This window comes from Lonchura striata, chromosome 18 (assembly GCF_046129695.1).
Source record: "Lonchura striata isolate bLonStr1 chromosome 18, bLonStr1.mat, whole genome shotgun sequence".
Taxonomy (NCBI): domain Eukaryota; kingdom Metazoa; phylum Chordata; class Aves; order Passeriformes; family Estrildidae; genus Lonchura; species Lonchura striata.
This window is the reverse complement of record NC_134620.1, coordinates 14,676,990-14,696,274: the sequence shown is the minus strand read 5'-3', so window position 1 is coordinate 14,696,274 and position 19,285 is coordinate 14,676,990. Positions and strand designations below refer to the sequence as shown.

General features: G+C 45.0%; 1 protein-coding gene across 3 annotated transcripts in view; it reads left to right on the top strand.

The window, feature by feature from the left end:
- Positions 1–5,228: 5,228 nt before the first annotated feature.
- The window catches only part of TMEM132D (transmembrane protein 132D), a 176,400-nt gene continuing 162,343 nt past the window's right edge, over positions 5,229–19,285 (top strand). For all 3 annotated transcript variants that reach the window (XR_013340940.1, XM_077787272.1, XM_077787271.1), the window contains exon 1: positions 5,229–5,614. Coding sequence is in view for 2 of the 3 variants with exons in the window: in XM_077787272.1 (XP_077643398.1) it covers positions 5,536–5,614 (79 nt within the window). In the remaining variant the exon portion in view is untranslated. The remainder of the gene's footprint in view (positions 5,615–19,285) is intronic.

Sequence of the window (19,285 nt, the reverse complement as noted above, 5' to 3'; positions counted from 1 at the left end):
AATGAAGTTTGCCGTACATGCAGGCAAGGTTTTCATATCTCCAGAGTAATTTTAAATGGGCTTTGCTTTCCTTGATTGCATCACATCTACTTGTCTTTAGTTACATCTCAGGTCAGGCAGGGTAACATCTGTTCTTCAGTTTCACATTATCTTCTTCCTACAAGCCAGTGAGTTTCCAGCTGCTCCCCTGGGAATGTTATCAGATTTCCAGCTGGACACCTGCTTGTGAGCACTGACATTCAGCCACTTGGGTCACTCTGCCTGTGCTAACTTGGCAGGTATTGCTGCTTTTGTACCTGTTTATTTTCTCAAAATATAGAGGTATTTCTTCTCACACTGACTTCTGCCTGAGGTACACACATATTGGTTTGTTTATTTATTGAGTTTTCTCTGAGCTGGCCTCTGCACCTTGTGTGATTTGGTCCTTATAAATCATTGTACTTTATTGTCATATGAGTATGGTAACTTGCAGCCATGGCAGCTTTGAAAATCCTACTGTCAGATGAAGCAGGTTAATATATTAGTTCATTAATTCAAACAAAAAGCTCTCTTAGATACACCTTTGCCTATTAGGGTGCTGTTGATTTGGCTGGTAAGAGTCTAGCTGTGTTGTGATAAGGTCCTTTGTCACTTTTCGAATGACAAAGGAAATAATTTGGAACTGAGATATTTCTGAGTTTTCATTGGAAACAAGTAAAGGAGAGTGGAAATTCTGACATCATCTCCTTTTCCAGCGGTTGTGAACTGACAGCAAGGCCAGCAGCACAGAGCAGAGCTGCAGCAATGCTGTTCCCCACTGAGGCTGGTGTCTGATCATAAAGGAGATGGCACTCAAGGGGCACTGCCACAGCCAGCAGAACTACAAGCTGTCAAACAGATCTTGCTTTCAGCCCCGCCAAGATTTTTCAGTGACTCTGCTTTTCTCATAAAACAGAGGCACTATACGGAAATCAAGTGATTTCATTTTTTATTTCCCTATGTGGTTTGACTGAATAGATGAGAATTAGTTTTAGTCAAATTAACAAAGATTTAATGCTTCATTCTGCTGTCACCAAACCAAAAATCTAAGTGCTGGTTAATGTCAAAAAAAAAAAAAAAAGTAAGATGCAGAAATTAAGAGGCAACTGAAGCGTGTGGCTCAATGTGGTGTTTGTGGCATCTCCCATTAAGCTGTTCTGATTTTCAGAGCATTTCTGTGGCAGCATCACAAGGAGACTCAGCTGTGGCTGTGGCACAGCTGGCCAGGGTGTGGGTATAAGAGTATCCGAAGGAAATCCCTTCCCAAAACCTCTGCATTGCACAAACAGAGGCCATAGAGAGGTGTGGTGTGGAAATAAGAGATACAAACATAGAATAGTAATGCAAGAACTTAGGCTGTGCATTCTAACTGGCAGTCACAGTACACCTGCTGCCTCATCGCTGCTCAGTGTTTTGGAGACAACACAGGAAATTGTATAAAATTGCTGGGAGGTCAAGCTGATCATGCTGATGCCTTTTCATCTTCTGAATCTCTGACTCTAATTGCTCCTCTCTTTGAATGTTGTGCAGTTGCAAACCCAGATAATCCATTTCAATGCCCTTTGTGCAATCCCAAGCAAAGGAAAAAAAATAGGAGTAAAAATCTGTCTCTGTAAAAATCAATGGCAAGGCATGCACTGACTTCAGCAGCACCAGGATTTTTCCATCAGAGTTTAATTGAAAGTAAAAAACATTTTTGGAGAAAAATGTGTGACTGCTCAGGTTAAAAGACTCAATAACATGCCCAGTTCCTCCACGTCTGTGGGCTCTGAGACAATTTTTAAATGCAGCTGGCTTTTGGAATGAATTGTTTGCTTTCAGAACTCTAGGTATATTCTGTATTTCCATGTCTTTCTATCTATCTCTATAGATTTATTTATTGAGGTATCTATATCTGTCTATCTAGATGTGAAATACTGGGCAGAGGAACATTTTTGCTCATGTACTTGGCTCCAGTTTTTCCTTGTGCAGCTCTCTGCCTCATCAGTGGGGCTTCCCCCAGAGCTGTGCTTTTAGCCTGTCAAAGAGGGGACATTGCTGCTTTAAAGAACCCACCCTCAAACAGAAACGGGAATTTATAAACTGATCAGAACAATTAGCAATTTTAATGACATCAAGTTGTTGATGTATCACACTGCAGATGACACAAGAAGTCTTGGGACGAGGATGGATCTTTTCATTACTTTGTTGGGTGTGGATGAATCAGTTTCCTACCTTTTCTATTAGGTTGTGGGTTTTCAGGTCTCACCACTCTCTCATGTTTTCCTAATGCCAGTTCTGCCTTCACAATTAGTTGTGTTAATCACCCAGAAAAGATAAGGCATTCTTGCCAAAATAACATATTACTAATGAAACAGGAAGATGTTTTCTCATTATGAGTTGTATCAATCGCTGTGATCTCCATGAGCAATGCACAGGAAAGGTTTTCATCCCAGAAGCCTTGGCCAGGACAGAGTTTGCACAGCTGATGTGCTGCCACCTGCACTGTGGGCACAAACTGGAGCTGGGACACCCACTCTGCAGGGGGGAATTTGAGTGGCCTGACCTTCAGCTGGTACTTCAGTACAATGCCCACTAAGCCAGAAGTGAGATTCTTTTTGGGCAGGGCAAGAAATGGGTGCACTTGTTCATGTCTGAAGGGACTGAAGACAACAGTTTATTCAGAAGTTACTTGGCTTTGAGAGAGACTTGAGACCCAAATCTGGTTTGTGGGGATAACATGATAGTGGAAGATGAGGAGGAGGATGCTGACGAAATATTAAGTGTCCATTACTTACTACCTACTAAAAGGTCTGCAGAGTGCTCTGGATGGAAAGAGTATTGATGCATAAAATTTAATAATTAGTTAGTAACCTTTCAGAATTACTTTAAAAAACCTTAAGGAAAAAGTAATAGTTTAGATTAAATTTTTTTCCCTCTCACAAGACCAAATTAAAATATTTATCTGTTCAGTGAGTAGCAGCATCACAGATGAAGGATCCTAGGTTCCACAGTTTCCATATTTGGGCTGAAAAATGAAATAAGTGCTTCCAAGTCTATTGTATCAAAAGGATGTTGCAAAATATGAAGAGAAGGGGAAAAAGCTAATTTTGCAAACATAATATGGCTGGCATTAAAACTCTCTCACTCTACATTTCTGTAACAACTTCTGCTCTTCTTTCATTCTAGTTACCCTGAATGACTGCAAGGCCTTAAAAGCCTATGCACAAACCATCTCCAAATGGTGCACAAAATAACTGAACGTAAAAGCATAGAGGCAGAAATCGTAGAAGTAAAGAAGAGAATCTTTGTTTGGTTTTCTTATTATTCCAATATATTTTTTTCTTAAATTACCTTGGTGACTAAACTGCCCATACCTGTATCTGAAGAGAAGGCACTTTTCATACTTTGCAGAGACTTCTTTTCAAAGTTTCTTCACCAGAACAGAGATTAACTGGAATGTTATCCTAGCACATTCCACCCTGCCACTGAATGAAACTGGACACTGACTTCCTCCTCCAGAGCATGACTGCTGTATCTGGGATAGAGTGCTGTTTAATAATAATTCTCCTATGTTGTACAACACTGCAAGGTTTGGCCATGACACCTGCCAATAACAGTTATTTCTCCTCTGTCAGGTGGGGTATTCTGAGCAGGTACATTTCTGTTTGCAGTGCAATGCCACTTCTAGAGAGAGATGTGCTTCATTTCAGTTCTGGGGAGCCTCTCAGGAGCTGGGAATCCTTCCAAAGCTGCCACGAACCTCCAAAATGAATTCACACCACCACACAAAATGCAGCCTTTTCTCACTGCATGGGTAATCATGTACTTCTCAGTGTTGGCAAACAGAAAGTGTGCAAAGTTTATTTTGATAGACTATTTACAGCTTCAGTGTTGTGGATGTTGATATACAGACAAATGTTTTTATTGCTCCCAAACATGTACTCCACCAAGGAAGAAAATGACTATAAATTCTTGTAGCTACTTCTTGTTTTGTTTTGCTTTGCTTTGTTTTGCTTTGCTTTGTTTTGCTTTGTTTTATTTTGGCTGCAGTAAATTGCATTTTGCTGCAATTCTATCTGCCAAGGATAATATAAATCTCATTATTAAGTTTGACCAAATGTGTGGGTTAGTATTGATACCTACTGTAATGGAAAACCTGAGGTCAGTTATTTTCCCCCAGCGCTTTTGGAGACTATTTTAGACCAAATGTCGGTATTTTTGCTGCTGTTTTTGCAACATATATGAAGTATTCCATTGCACACCCCTCACATTATTTCCCTATTCTGCCTGCGCCGCGCTTGATTTGGCTCACGACTGTTGCAGTGGCTTGGGGAGAGCTGAAAACACGACAAATTGGGCCGAGGGAAGGAGCCAAAGCCTCGCCACGTGCAGCAGCACGCTCATGCCAGCGCGTCCCTCCCGGCAGCCGCAGGGATGCGGACCCTGGCTGCGTGTCCGTCCGTGCGGGCGGCTCGGGGACGCTGCCGGAGCGGCTCGGGATGCTCAGCCTGCCGTGCTCCCGGAGCCGCCCGTGCCCTGCGCTGTGCCCTGTGCCCTGTGCTGTGCCCTGCGCTGCCCGCCGAGGATGAGCCGGGTTCCAGCCGGGGATGGGCGCCGCTCCCGCCTCTCGCCGCGCCCGGGGGGAGCTGGCAGGGGCCGGGCAGGGGCCGGGCAGCGGGGCCGGTCCCGCATCCCCGGCCCGCCCCGCTCCGCCCCGCTCCGCGCCCCGCTGCCCGGGGATTGGGGCTGCCGGGCCGCCGGGGGCGAGGCGGGGCTTGGGCCGGCGTTATTTATTTATTTGTTTGGCGGGGCCGTGTTGTTTTGTCGGCGGCGGCGGCTCAGCCCGGTACCCCGAGCGCCCGCGGGATGCGGCGGGGCCGGCGCGGGCGGGCGGGCCGGGCCGCGGGGGCGGGAGGTGCGCGCCGGCCGCCGCCGCCGGCCCCGGCAGCGCCGAGCGCCCCGCCGGCCGCCGGCCGCTCGCCGTGATCTGCCCCCGCGCACAAAGTCAGGCGGGCGATGGGGAGACGGAGAACTTGAGAAAGAGCGAAAGAAGGAACGAGCGCGCCCTGCGCGTGCGGATGCTATAGGGCCGGGCACATCGCCTGCAGGAAAACTTGGGTGCCGCCGGCTGCTCCCCGCCATGCGGGCACCGGCCGTGTGAAGCGCATCCCGCAGCCGGGAGGGCAGCGCTGCCCGAGCGCGGCGGGGCCGCGGGGCTGCGGGCACGGCCGCGGGGCTGCGGGCACGGCGCTGCCCGCCCGCCTCGGGCAGCTGCGGCTCCGCGCCGACCTCTGAATCGAACTGACTCTATTTATTGCGAGGAGAGGGTGCTCGCTCACAGCATCATCTGTTTGGAAGAAAGGAGGGAGGAAGGGGGAGGGTTAACGCTAAAGAAGTAAGTCTTCTCTGCGAAGGAAATGCCTTTTGCGCTTTCCAGATGACCTTTTCTGAAAATGTAGTTTCTCCACCTGACCGGTTTTGATTCTGACTACCAAGTGTCTGAAACTGATCCCTAAGCGCTGCACAAACCGTAGGATGTGTGCTTCCGGGATTAGCAATATGGGGCATCTGTTGTCGCCTCTCCTCTTGAGCCTGGCAGCAGTTTTTTCCAAAGGTAAGTCTTAATTTCTTCTGTTTCACCGCATCTTGTTTCCTATTTTGCACAGCCAGCCTTTCTTCCCTCTCTCTGTAGTGCCTTGAGTGCCGATACAATTCAAGACAGACTTGGGGGAAGCCATGTGCTAGTCAAAAACACCGAGGATGTGATGGGAAAGCCTGAGTGGAAGGATCTTTTCTTGGCTGACCATGACAAACAGTCTGGCAGTTTCCTGAGACATCTGTTATCTCCTTACTGTACTTTTGGTGGGGTAGAAGATGCTGCTGCTGAGTTTAGCTCTGCTTTGGATTACAAAGGGTTTGTGTTATGGAAATCTGAAATCCCCAGAGGGACAAGCTGTTGGACTTGGCTGCCCCACCGTTATCTTCTGTGCCGGTTTTCACATTAAAAATCCTCTATCTCAGGCCGACTGGCAGTGTTTTACTGGACCAAGGAAACAGGTACTTAGTGAAACGGTTGTAAGCTTTGATGAGATGCTGTAGCAGGTGGCTGATACCTGTATGCCGAGTAGAGTTGGAATGTCCTGATGGCATGACTTCACACAACTCAGTGATTCCTTCTTGGAGCCCTCGAGCTTGTTTACAGTTGGAATCGGAAAACCAGCACACGGGGAGTGCACATATTTTTATGTGCATTTAAAGCTTCCTCAGAACTTAAAAGTTTCCGTCGATGGGCTCAGCCAAAAGGTGAATGCACTTTTGCAATACTTAATTTAGATGATTGTGAGCATTCCTGTGAAATACAAATTAGGAGAAGTAGACATTTCTACCGAGCAGATACTGTGCATCAGCAGTTATATTTTGGCAGGAAAACATAGTTTTCATGTGATTTAATCTTCAGAGGGGAATCAGAGCATATGCATTTAATCTGTTATTCTGCAAACATACCGGTAAAGAGTCCTGCTTATAAATATCCCTATTAAAAATATATAAGTTATTCTTAATGCCCCTTTACACTTACAGAGATCAGCATTTTTTCTTTTTCCTTAAGTGAGTTATTTTTACTAATTAGTTTAGATCCACAGCTGAACTTATTGACAGAAGGAAGAATACATAGCTATGTATTTCTGTGGTGCTTCCCTGTATCAAATTCTATTCTCCTCCTTTTTTCCTTAGAACAAGTAAAGAAAGAAAGGAACAAAATTATAAGTCTTCTGAAATGTTCTGTAAATGAGGTGCCTACATAAGTCCTGTTCTAAAATTGCAATTGGAAATGCATTAGCAGCAGGGATTAGAATTCAGAGTCTTTTCAAGAGATTGCTTCATTCACATTGCACACCAGTAGCTTGTGATTGCCCAGCTAGGTTGTAAATGATGTATTTTATTAGAAGCAATATCATCAGTACTTTGGATAGGCTCACAGTGCAATAAGAGTATGAACTTCATTCCCTGGCTTTTGCTGCGTTTGAGTTTGCTGCCCTAACACTGCATTAACATAGTGCTGGACTGAGATTGTAGTTTATTCTAGGACTGGAATAAATGGCATTTCAGTTATACAAAACACAGCATTTCTTTTACTGCCAACTCAGCAATTATAGCATTTATGTGTGATTTCATTCTGAAATGTTACTTACATCTCTTTTGGAAGATGTATTAGGAAAATCTACTTCACCAAAGGGGTTGTCAAGCCCTGGCACAGCTTCCTAGGAGAGGTGGAGTCCCTGTCCCTGGAGGGATGTAAGAGGCTGTAGATGTGGTGTAGATGTGCCTGGGGACATGGTCAGGGGTGAAGGGAGCAGTGGCTTGGCAGTGGCATTCGATGGTCTCGGGCTCTTTCCAGCCTGAGGAATTCTGTGATTCCCTGAGACCCGGCACACGAGGTCCCCCAGCATCGCTGCTCTTAGCTGTGCTGCTGGTCTTGCACGTCGGGTAGCCAGGACACCACTGCTCTTTAGTGATACAGGTCTGTCTTCAGTGCAATTGTTTATTTTTTCTTTGGTGACACACTCCATCTGCACTGCTATGCCTTGATACACTGGAAAGACCAGAGTGTTCCAGAGATTTATAGTGTGAACTTCACAGTGTAAAAGGTTGATTCCCACCCCCCTCCACGCAGTAAGATGAACAGACAAATAATACATCAGGCATGATTACTACTACAGGGCATGTTTCTTTGATGCTTTTCTGTTGCTAATAGAAAAACCCTCTCATTTATGACACGAAGACAAAGTTTTCCTAAAGAGATACAAAAGCTTTTAACATGCAACAGCAATCAGCTGTCTATTGTGTATAGGGCTGCTGCTTATTACTCAGAACCATGGCAACACACCTCGTACTGCACAATTTCCAAATCTTTCAGGTAATAATGTTGAAGACTGGAGAATACTATTGTGATTTTGCTTTGCTTTTATCTTGTAAAATGCAGAGCTCCAGCCTGAGAAATGAAATGTTGTTTTCAATAATGAGCTAAAGAGCCCACCAGGCCAACTTGTCAGTGATGATATAATCCACGTGTGTTAGTGCACTGTCAGTCTGACAGTGTATGGGTGTGTAAGGGCAGAGGTGATGCTGCTCTGTGACTGCACTTCTGGGGCTCTGCCATTTCACAGCTTTGTCTTCAGCAGTTTCCTGAGTCAGTCCTAGGAGGCCAATGCTGGCCCTTAGTTCAGCGTTTTGCTGTTTGTTATCAAAGGTGGGAAGAAGTTCTTGGGAAACCTTCAGTCAAAAAATAACCAGGTCCAGCTGATGTTAATGAAAACAGACTATTTACAACAGGCATGATAATGTCTGTGTTTTGTTCTCTTGTTTAAATGGAAAGTCACCAGCTCCACTGGAATACAATAAAAACTTCAATACTTTATTTGAGCTCCAGGTTCCATGCCTGGCTTAAGTCTAGAATAAAAACAGCATCTTCCATAACATGCCAAACACTTCTGGGATGTCTATTGTGAAACTAAAGATTGAGGAGCCTTTTTAATTATGAATGTCTCCATGTAAAACTGGATTTCATTGATTTCAAATTTCAAGTTTAAGCTGACAATAAAAACAATAAAAAGTGAATATATAAAACCAATAAAAAGTGAATATTTTAGTGGTTTGTTCTGCTTGTCTTCCGCTGAGCATTTTGTGTTCTTCTGTGTCATCCTAGGCAGAAATCTTCCTGCAACTTGCTCTCTAATGATATCTCAAGCCATAGAGCTGCTGGTTTGATTTTCTTTTTCTCTCAGTTTTATTGACATGGAGGCTAGGCAGGATTTCCTTGTATCCCCTCAGGGTGTTCCCCATAGCTAGAGATGTGCAGAGCTCATGTTCAGTGCTGCAAATCTCCCGTTACAGCAAAGTGAGTGTGGGGAAACAAGGAAACCAAACCCCCAAATGTCTCGTTTTGGTTCATTCCTCTGGAAAAGTGGTAGTATATTAGTAATGGGATATAATTCTGTGTATGGGATTAAATTCAAAGATTGCTTAATTTATGAGATGTATTTTGTTTCCACTCCTCCCTGGTGGTGGTTAGACAAGAGTTCAGGGTTGAATTACAGTTCACATTGACTGATTGTGATTGTGATGATGAGGGACAGATTCTTATTCTCAGATTTCTGTTGGTGCTTCTTGGGGACAGAGCCATTCCTGGCCTCTGTTGCTCCAGCTGTGCAGTTGCTCTGGATGGAAAATGTGGTGCTTGCTGCTTTCATGTGAGCATAAAAGTAGGTAGGAGCTTTTCCTGTGAGCTCTGCCTATGGCAAAAACCCCCAAAAAATTTATTTAAAACCCCCCAAATAAATTAAATCTTTCCAGCTTTAAGTTCAAGCAGTTTCCTTAAATTCAAAGTTTTTGTGCTTAGTCTCAGCTGCATTGAACTGGAAGTTGTTTGAGACACTATAAAGGGAAGGGGAACACAATTTTCGCTTTTTCACTCTTGCTGTGTTTCTAGCCACAGAATATTTGTGGGGAAAGCCCCATTCTGATTCCTTTTCTTTCAGTAAAAATAATAAATTCAGACTAAAAAAAAATTCTACAGCTAGACCCGTGTTTTATTTGTCAGCTGTAATACTGGCTTAATGTGATTTGGTTTCTAATATTTTCCTGTAATGTTCTCGTTTTTTACTTCTGTCTTTTCTTTTATTAGTTCCTTAGGACTGGCAGGCTCTGTGACACCAACCAATGTTTTAGATATTAATAAAAGCAGCTTTATTCAATAAAGATCAGTTTTATTTAATAAAGGAGAGAATCAAAAGATAATCTGATTTTTCATGCTGCATTCGCATTAAATCAAGCTCCTGAGGTGGTTGTGGATGCCAAGTCTGGTGGCAGTCTCTCGCAGGTCTAGGACACATAAACATGACTGCAGACAGATTGACTGCCGGGAAGCTGAAGAGGCAGCTGAGATTCATCACAAGTTTGGTTTATAAAGTGGTACATTAAATTACTTGATTTTCACCAGTCTTTGTAGTATTGCCTGCTGCATTATTAATGGCAGCTCCAAATGAAGTGGATTTTAAGTAGTTCCAAGACATGTAGATAGCACTAATTATCATGAGCAGTTTAAAGTACAGATTTGAGGATGGTAGGCTACTTTGCCCTGGGGTTGAAATGTGGGCAGAGTTAGCTGTAGAATGAGGATTGTTCTCTTCGTGTCCTTGATTTCTTCCTTTATTGAACAGACGTAATTCCAGTGTAAGGTGTTGGTCTGATGGCCCCACAGAGCCAAGGGATTGAAACTCTTCATCCTGCAAAGCACAGCCTGTGGTGTCAGTGCAGACTGCATTCCCTGCTTCAGCCCTTTGCTTGGAACCGGAGCAGAGGAGGCTGCAACTCCCAGCTCTGCGATGGAAGGAGCAGCACCCCACTGCAAGGAGCAGCACCCCACTGCAAGGAGCAGCACCCCGCTGCAAGGAGCAGCACCCCACTGCAAGGAGCAGCACCCCACTGCAAGGAGCAGCGCCCAGCTGCAAGGAGCAGCACCCCACTGCAAGGAGCTGTGCCCTGCTGCAAGGAGCTGCGCCCTGCTGCAAGGAGCAGCACCCGCTGCAAGGAGCAGCACCCCGCTGCAAGGAGCTGCGCCCTGCTGCAAGGAGCAGCACCCTGCTGCAAGGAGCTGCGCCCTGCTGCAAGGAGCTGTGCCCTGCTGCAAGGAGCAGCACCCCGCTGCAAGGAGCTGCGCCCTGCTGCAAGGAGCTGCGCCCTGCTGCAAGGAGCTGTGCCCTGCTGCAAGGAGCAGCACCCTGCTGGAAGGAGCAGCACCCTGCTGCAAGGAGCAGCACCCCGCTGCAAGGAGCAGCACCCCGCTGCAAGGAGCTGCACCCTGCTGGAAGGAGCTGTGCCCTGCTGCAAGGAGCAGCACCCTGCTGGAAGGAGCAGCACCCTGCTGCAAGGAGCAGCACCCCGCTGCAAGGAGCAGCACCCCGCTGCAAGGAGCTGCACCCTGCTGGAAGGAGCTGCGCCCTGCTGGAAGGAGCTGCGCCCTGCTGCAAGGAGCAGCACCCGCTGCAAGGAGCTGCGCCCTGCTGGAAGGAGCTGCGCCCTGCTGCAAGGAGCAGTGCCCTGCTGCAAGGAGCAGCACCCGCTGCAAGGAGCAGCACCCGCTGCAAGGAGCTGCGCCCTGCTGCAAGGAGCTGCGCCCTGCTGCTGAGCCCGCTGCACTAGGATAGCGGGTTCAGTGCCTTCTGCAGGCTTCCGTTCAGACTACTGGCGTTTTCTGGAGTGGGATTTTTCCGCCTGTAGCCCACACAGCAGTGGTGATTCACAGAACATCTGAGCGGTGTTGTGAAACCAGTGCCAGAAACCTTCTGCGTGCAAGGGAGAAAAAAGCCAGGGGAGGAAGTGAAGTAACAAGGCTGCTTTCAGACTGCATCCCAGTTTGTGTCTGGTCAGAAACAAAGACCTTTGTGACAATAGCAAAAGCAGGGCACTGTGTAAGATGCTCTGGATTTCCTTTGGAAGGTTAGATGGCTTTTTTCCTTGAAAGAGAAAAACCAGTGTAGTGAGACTAACTGTGGTAGCTGGAGTGCTGCTGTGAGCTGTTTGGTGTTGCCTCTGTGCTCCAGACACAGGCGCTGCTGGTGGGAGTGTTTGTGAGCCAGTGCAGCAGAGGCTTTAATCACCACTGGGCAGTGGCTGGGTGGGCAGAGCAGAGAACCCTGCCAGTCACTCCTGGCACCTGCACTCGGGGCAGGAACTGCCTCAGAGCTTCCTCTCTGCGCACACAGGATGCTTGTTTGTACTCACACCATCACTGCTGGGCTTTTTAACCAAGCTTCCCAGAAAGCTTCCCTGAGGAAGTTTTCTGTGCTGCAGACAATTCTGTGCTGGAAGTGGCTCAGCAAAATGCACTTTGGTTTCTTGTACAAATAGTGTATAAAAGATTAGTAGTGGACTTGTCAATGTTGCCACACTTTCCCAGATTTACAAAACAGAAGGCTTCTTTCCTCCTCCTGTAGTCGCTTCACCTCCTCTCAGGCCCATCTGGCTCTGTTTTTAAAGTTACTTTGAATTGGTTTGGTTTGTTTAGTTATTTGGTGTTTTATTTGCAAATAAAGACTTTGCTGCAAGGATGTTTTGGCTGAAGTGTTTCAGAAATTTGCTATGGTAATGGTTCGTAAGCAAAACAGACGCACTTCTGAAAATAACCATGTAGATTCTAAACTAAAGGGTAGGATATTGAATAATGTAGTTCTTACAAAAACAACAAAAGAAATCAGTCGGCTAGGTATGTATGAAAAAGCAGCAGGGGTAATAATAACAAGCAGCACAAGCAGAGGTGTGGAAAGATGTCAGCACACTCTTTACCCTTGGGGGATACAGCTTTGAGACAGACTAAGGAGCAACAGGAGCTCCTCTCCAGCTGAACCAGGATGCTCCACATCTTGTCCTTTGATGTGTCTGCTTTCAAGAGAGGCAGACTGTTGAGCAGACAGTCTGCAGATCTCTTGCTGAGGAGTAAGGCAGATGTCCAGATAATCACACAGATGAGTCTGCATGTCCTGCATGCTAAAAAAATCCTCCAAGTCACAAGTCACAGAATGTAGTCTCATCTAATGCTGAATGGTCTCAAAACCTTGGATTTTTTGGGCCCTCAACAACACTTGCTTTTTATTTATATTTTTAAAAGTCTAGTTTTATGTCTTCAGTATACATGACATCAATTCATTGTGTGAGAGGAGGAACCCAAAAATGGCAGAGGTGACTAGTCAGTGGTGTCTCTGAATAATGATCTAATCCACAATATAGAGAAGGAAACAATCCCACTTAGCCTTCAATCCACTCATTTACCAAAGATTCTGGATTAGCACATAACTGTATCCTCCATTTTCTGCTGAGCCATGGTGACTCATTCTACTTGTCTTTATGAAAATAATGGTGATTTGCATCTGCTTATATTTGAAATATCAGTATTTATCCTTTAGTGTTGCATCTCTGTCCTAATGTAATTAGCCTTGCTTGGTTAATTTTGATTTGCTGGTACACATGGGGTAGTTATTTTTCTTGTCTGTGTGTGTCAGATTCCTACATTTAACTTCCTACTTTGATGCTAGCAGTGGGGTATATTGTCAGATTTTCCTGCTTGATGTTGTTTCTGTAGATTGTGTTTCGAGCTACTGCTGAAAGAACCATTCAGCTCTGCAAAACTTTGCAGTGTGATAAATCTGTAAATACACCATGTACCTGCAGTTACACTCCTGCCATCCTTACCTTGTTCTCAGAAATAAAAATAGGATCTAGTTTGCTCAGGGTCACAAGTCTGTAGCTCTGAAGATGGAGAAGGATCTCTTTATGTGGTTCACAGTAGAGGAGTTGGGGCAGAACCGAGCAGCTGATTGTGCCCAGCAGAGCAAAGAGGTGCACACACACTGGAAGTTATTGCCACTCGTGGTACAGGGAGTACTTCTGCACTCCTTCTCCCTGGGTTTGTTCTGTTTAGCATCTGTTTAACCCAGAGTTAGAGGCTGTGTTAGGTGCTGTGCTCACCTAGAGAATTAGCCACTCATCTGAAAACACAGAACACGCTTGTCCTTCCTCTCTGGAAGGAACGTGTGCAAAAGGAGCCTTGCAATGTACTGCTGTGTGTGCCTGGTACATGACCTACTGAGTTTTGTCATGTTCTCACACTGCCAGGGCAAGGCCATTTCCAGATGTCACCGATGAGTTCCCTGTACCCACTCCCAGAACTCTACTGAGATGCCAACTGCCCAGCAGCCCTGTGAGTCAGGGTGTGAAAGATGGGGGTCCAAAATGTGACCGGGGTGTGAAAGATGGGGTCTGAAATGTGAACCAGGGTGTGAAAGATGGGGTCCAAAATGCAGTGGGCACTTTCCAGAATCTAATTTGAGTTGTGCTCTCCCTCGCAGTGACAAAGAGGGGCTGCCCTCCAGTGAATAAAAGCAGTGATAAAAGCAGTGTCTTGTTTCTGAAGCTCGATCTGGTGCTCTGCCCTTGCTCACCTGGGCTCCCCAGTTCGTGCTCCCTTGTTCCATATCCTTTTCCATATTTCTGGGTTGTGAGCCTGCCCTGACTTTGTGTGCTCTGCTCTCTCCTCTGTGGCTGCCTGTGTCCCCTGCAGCACTGTCTGATAGGAGATGATTTCTTGCATACTGAACACTTGTGCACAGTGGGATCCTGTTCTGTGCTCCTGACTCTCTGACACCATCTGCCCAGCAAAGTGGTTTTAATGGGTTTCCACTGAGCCAGGCTGTACTACAGCCCTGGCAGCATGCTCGGTGTTTTTAAAAATAAACAAAATCTCTTCTGACAAGCCACGCACGAACACTGGCATCTCCAGCAAAATTGAGGATTTCATACTGTTTGATATTTTGTGGAGCAGAAATATCTCTGTTTGATAGGCTCTAAAGTGGGAAAATAACCAATAGCTTGGAGTGGCCTTCTAATAGTACTGGTTTATTATTGTAAATGACCTTATAAAACATTATTTTCCATCCCATTTTTTAAGTCAGGCGTTATTATCCTTTTACAAAAATGCAATCGTTTTACCTTGTTAGAGCTCTCTTCTTTATGAGAGCAGGGGAATGTAGTGGTTCATGATGGTGATTTAGGAGTGAGGTATCCACTGGCTTTCTATAACCTTTGAAAAATCACTCCAGTCCCCTGCTTTCCCTTTTTCTAAACTGTCTTGTCTGCTCAGAATATAAGGTGTTCGGAGCAGAATCTGGTTTACTTGCAGCTATACGGCATCTGCTGTACACTTTAATACATGAAAATACTGAATTTCTAGCATCTTTGTTAAAAATGGGAATGTGACATTCTGATTGCTGGACAACATGGACTGCTCAGAGGCCTGTAAGAATAGAAAAGAAGAGTGCGGTAAGGAAAAAACAAAGATACCATGAAAGCATGTGTGTGATTAAAATATTTTGCAGGACTGAGTAGATACCATCCCCTGGTGTTACAATGAATGTGCTGTCTAAGGCTTTTCAAACAGCAGCATGATATAAGCTTATAAAAAAAATTTTATAAGATGTCATAAAGATGTTTCTGTATTTATTTCTGTTGTAATCCATGCTAATAAACATTAAGAAAATATTTTCAATGTCTATATTAACAATGCAACAAACCACTTATGAAAAAATAGGTTTTTTGGCAGATGGTACAGATCTTTTTTTTCCTTCTTTGCCCCTGCAAGTCTTTGGGGTTTATTTTAGGCTCCGTCAGTTTGGTAAGTTGTGAACGTAGTGGGCAGTGGTGGTAATGAGATGGTAAAAGAAGCTGTTGGCTGGTCTCTGTGTTATTGATGGACCAAGGAAGTTGAAAGAGTCAAAAGAAATGGGTTCTTCTGACCTTCTGGGCTAGCTTATATGAGCACACAGAGAATCAGACACAATCCTGTTCATTAGCCTTTAGGTTCTTTTGTTCTAAATTGTGTGGAGTCTGACCTGGAACCACTTTCATGTTATAGAAAATACAAAGAAAATATCACTGTGAATTCCCCTGACAAAGGAAGTGGCATTTCCCAAATGCTGTCCACCAGGCTGATGTTTTGAGTGGTATCTCAGTGCTCCTTTATTGTTCTTAATTATTCATTTGTGTAAAGCTAACTAAGGTTTAACTTGAGATCTGTGATCTTCCGCAGGTGTTTGCTGCTGCTGTTGCCTTTTTTCATTTGTCCTGTCACAACTTAGCTGAAGATGTTCCCTGCTGTTTCACCTTTACAATACAAGTATCAGCATCAGTCTTTGAGTCTTTGCTTGCCTCTTTATTAAGCCTCTTTATCTGAGCAGCAGTACATCAGAGTAATGGTACAATAATCACTGGTGAAGCATGTATTTGTTTGTTTTTGTTCTATTTCTATGCAGTCATGTGCTCCTTTCATCCTTTCATCTATTCCTGTCAGAATTATGAGTTTGGTTTGGATCAGACCCTGAAGAAAGAGAAATGCTTGTAAGTGGAGAATACTAAATATAGCAGACCTTTGTTCAGTATTTATAGATTGGTGCTTAAAATGTCTGCATTGCATTATAGGTTCTCATCAAATAAACAAATTGCATCAATAATAATAACATGATGGTTCATGAAGAGATTCTCTTCAACTGTTGTGCTTTCAGCAGCTCCAGAAGAGAAGGATGACTCTGGCAGCATGTCTGCAGTGCTGCCAGCCCGGGGCTTTGGCAGCCCAAGTGAGGCACAGGGAATTCAGATTTAGTGCCGAGGGGACCGTTCCCAGGATTTCAACTCTTGCAGTAGGTCAGATGATAATTTCTCAGGTAGTTACCTCTCCCAACCCTTAGGTACTTATGGCCTACAACTTGTCTGGAAAGTTGTTGGGAGACAGTGAAGATCAAGGGCTGAAGAAAAGTCCCCCCAAATGCTAGAAGAGTCCTGCAGGATGTTATTTGCTGTAAGAGGGCTTTTCCAGTGTGTCAGTTCATCCTGTGAAGTGCTGAAGCCATCCTTTTTTCCATAACAAGTACATTCTCGTTTGTTTTCCGCCTGAGAAGAGCAGCCCTCTAATCCTCCCATCTGTGCTGACTCTGCAGCGTTCCCTTTTGGGCTTCTCTTTGACTTGTTGCAGATGTTTGCTGCCACTTTGATAAATTTGTCACAAGAACTACATTGTTCTATCTTTTTCCTACAAACAGGCACTATCAAAACATCCTCTGTGGAATTGTTGTGGCAGTCTCAGTTAGCTTTTGTCCTGCTTTGACATCTGTCTTAGGGGGAGATCACTGTATTCCTCCAGTCTAAATCTGACCGGGCCCTAGCAAATGTTCCTCCCAGCACCTCGTCATTTTCTCCTCCAATCTCTGAGTAAATGTTTCTCTCAGACACTCAGCAGTGAACCCCTCCATAATTCCTGCACTTTCTCTTGCCCCCTGATTTATAGGTCAGTGCTGCTGCCGATCTCCTTCCAATACCAAGTCTTGTTTGCAGCAATGGGATGAACAGAAGGAATCACGGAGGAAAACAGACCATATATAATCTTAGATTTAGAGATGACATTGAACTTTAGTACTGACCTATGGGAGTTATCACAAAACAATTGAAACTCTAGGCTGGGAGCCCAGAAAATTAAGATTGAGGGCAAGCAAGAAGAAATTTATGGAAGTTGGAAGACAGGAAGAAGAAATAAAGATCAAACTCTGCATTGTGGTGCTACTCTGCAGAGTAAGACTTGCTAGTGAAGATGGGATTGTGAAAGTTGTGTGATAGAGAAAATCAGAATAGCTGTGCTCTGTGGGCTGCTCCAGGCACACAGGGTGTGCACAGCCCCTCAGCAGAGCCGTCCCAGGAGCGCAGTTACAAAATGCTTCATCTTACCCAGTGAAACTTGGATTCTGCCAAACTGCACAGTTGCCCTCATGTTCATTAAAGCAATTTAAGTTAAGAAGACACAATCCCTTCTCTACACTTCAGTTTCAGACTAAGACAAATATTAAACTGCCATAAATTTTCATGGAATAAATAAATCCTAATTTTGCTTATGCTGAATGCAAGTTGCAGCGGCCAAGATAGTTTTGCTTATTTTCTCAATAATCTCATGTGAAATGATTTATACTTTATTTCACCCCCCTGAAAGGAAAACCAGAACAACTGATGCTCAGTTACTCCTTTGCATTCAGTGGTTGAAAATAACTCCTTTTGTTTTTGCAGTAAAATATTCTCACATACATGCAAGCTTCATCATTCTCACCTCTTTTTTCCAATAGTAAACGTCTCTCTGCACAAAGTAGCCTTTGCATAATGGAAGCTCTGACACTTTCCAAATCCTCTCAGTGTCTTCCCTTGGCCTGCTGGCCCAGGGTGACACTGGGAAGGTTTTGTTTCGTTCTCAGCTCTCACAGGAGAACTTCCCTTCTGCCCTGCACGAGCAGGCATCAGCTGGGCCAGAGAAATGCTGCTTTGTGTGCTGCTGGAGATGCCATGCAGCTCCAGAGGAGGAAAGAATGAAACCACGCAGCCGTGCTGGGAACACTGTGCTAAGTGCTGTGAAAACACAGCTGGGAACAATAAGCCTTCAGGAGTCAAGGTCTAACTTCACAGAAACAATGTTCAGAGTTTTGTAATTTGGCTGTAGAAAATGGTTCTGACAGATCTTTCCTGGAAATTAAAAAACCCCATTCTACAAGGATAGTGCAGGTGCAGTAGTTGGCCAGTGGTGCTTTCCTAAATTTTGTGTGTTGGATTTTGTTCACTTAAATCTAGGCTGTCAGCTGTAAACAGAAAAAAAATAAATTATAATAATTCTTTACTAGGCTGAATCTGATCTGAACAGGAGCATGGGTGGTAGAGCTGCTCAGCAGCAGAGTCAGAGTCAACCTCAGCTGGGGCCACTGGAATCTCTTTCCTGTGTGGCATTGGCATTCCTGCATTTGAGTAATGAGCCATGCAGAGAGCTCACAGAGACAGCTGAAAACGAATATTTTTTCCTCATTTATAGAGGTTGGGGTTTTCTTTGCAGGCACTGGCTCCAGTAATGCAGCAGTTGCCGGCTGAGGTGGTTGAGCTCCTTGATCTGATGGAAAACTAACGGACCAAAAAGAAAAGCTTTCCAACAGAGATGGGACTGTGAATAATCTCACCCCGAGGCCACACGCTCACCAGATCTCAGATGAAAAAAGGCTGAGTGCCTTCACAGGCTGCAATTAATGCTTTCTGTTTGCAGCATCAAACTATACCTCCAGTAATCTGTTCCCAGACCTTTTCATTCTCATTCCCCTGCAGAAAGCATCATGATTATAGAACCAGGTGATGTTCAGCCTTAACTGTCGTTCAAGCATTTTGATGGGTGGGTTGAAAGATTTTGGAAATTATTTTTGTATTCTTAATCCAGCCAAACTAATTCTGAGGGGCTGAATTCTGTGGAGTGATGCCAGAGGCTGCAGGATGGTAATGGAGATGGGAGACACAGGAGTTCCTTCAGATTTTGTGTCCTTCCTCAGTCACAAAGCTGTGGCCACTTTCTGCCACCACCTGTGGCTGATGTTGCAACCATTTCCAAAAAGCTGAGCATCCCTCCTTCATGGGATTTATGATTCCATAATCAAGGATTCCATTGCAGCCCTCTGTAAGGTTCCATAGTCATGGGTCTGGGCTAGAGTGGTGTTTTCTCCTTGGCTCCCAGGGCTGTGTTCAGCATTACAGACTGCTGCTGGAGAGGACCTCTCACACCTGCCTGTCACCCAGACACTTCAGTTCTTCAGCACTTGGTTGTTTCCTTCCTCCTGAGCTGGACTGGTGAAGGCCTAATGTATTGTAAATGCAGGGGAACCTGGTGGGAAGA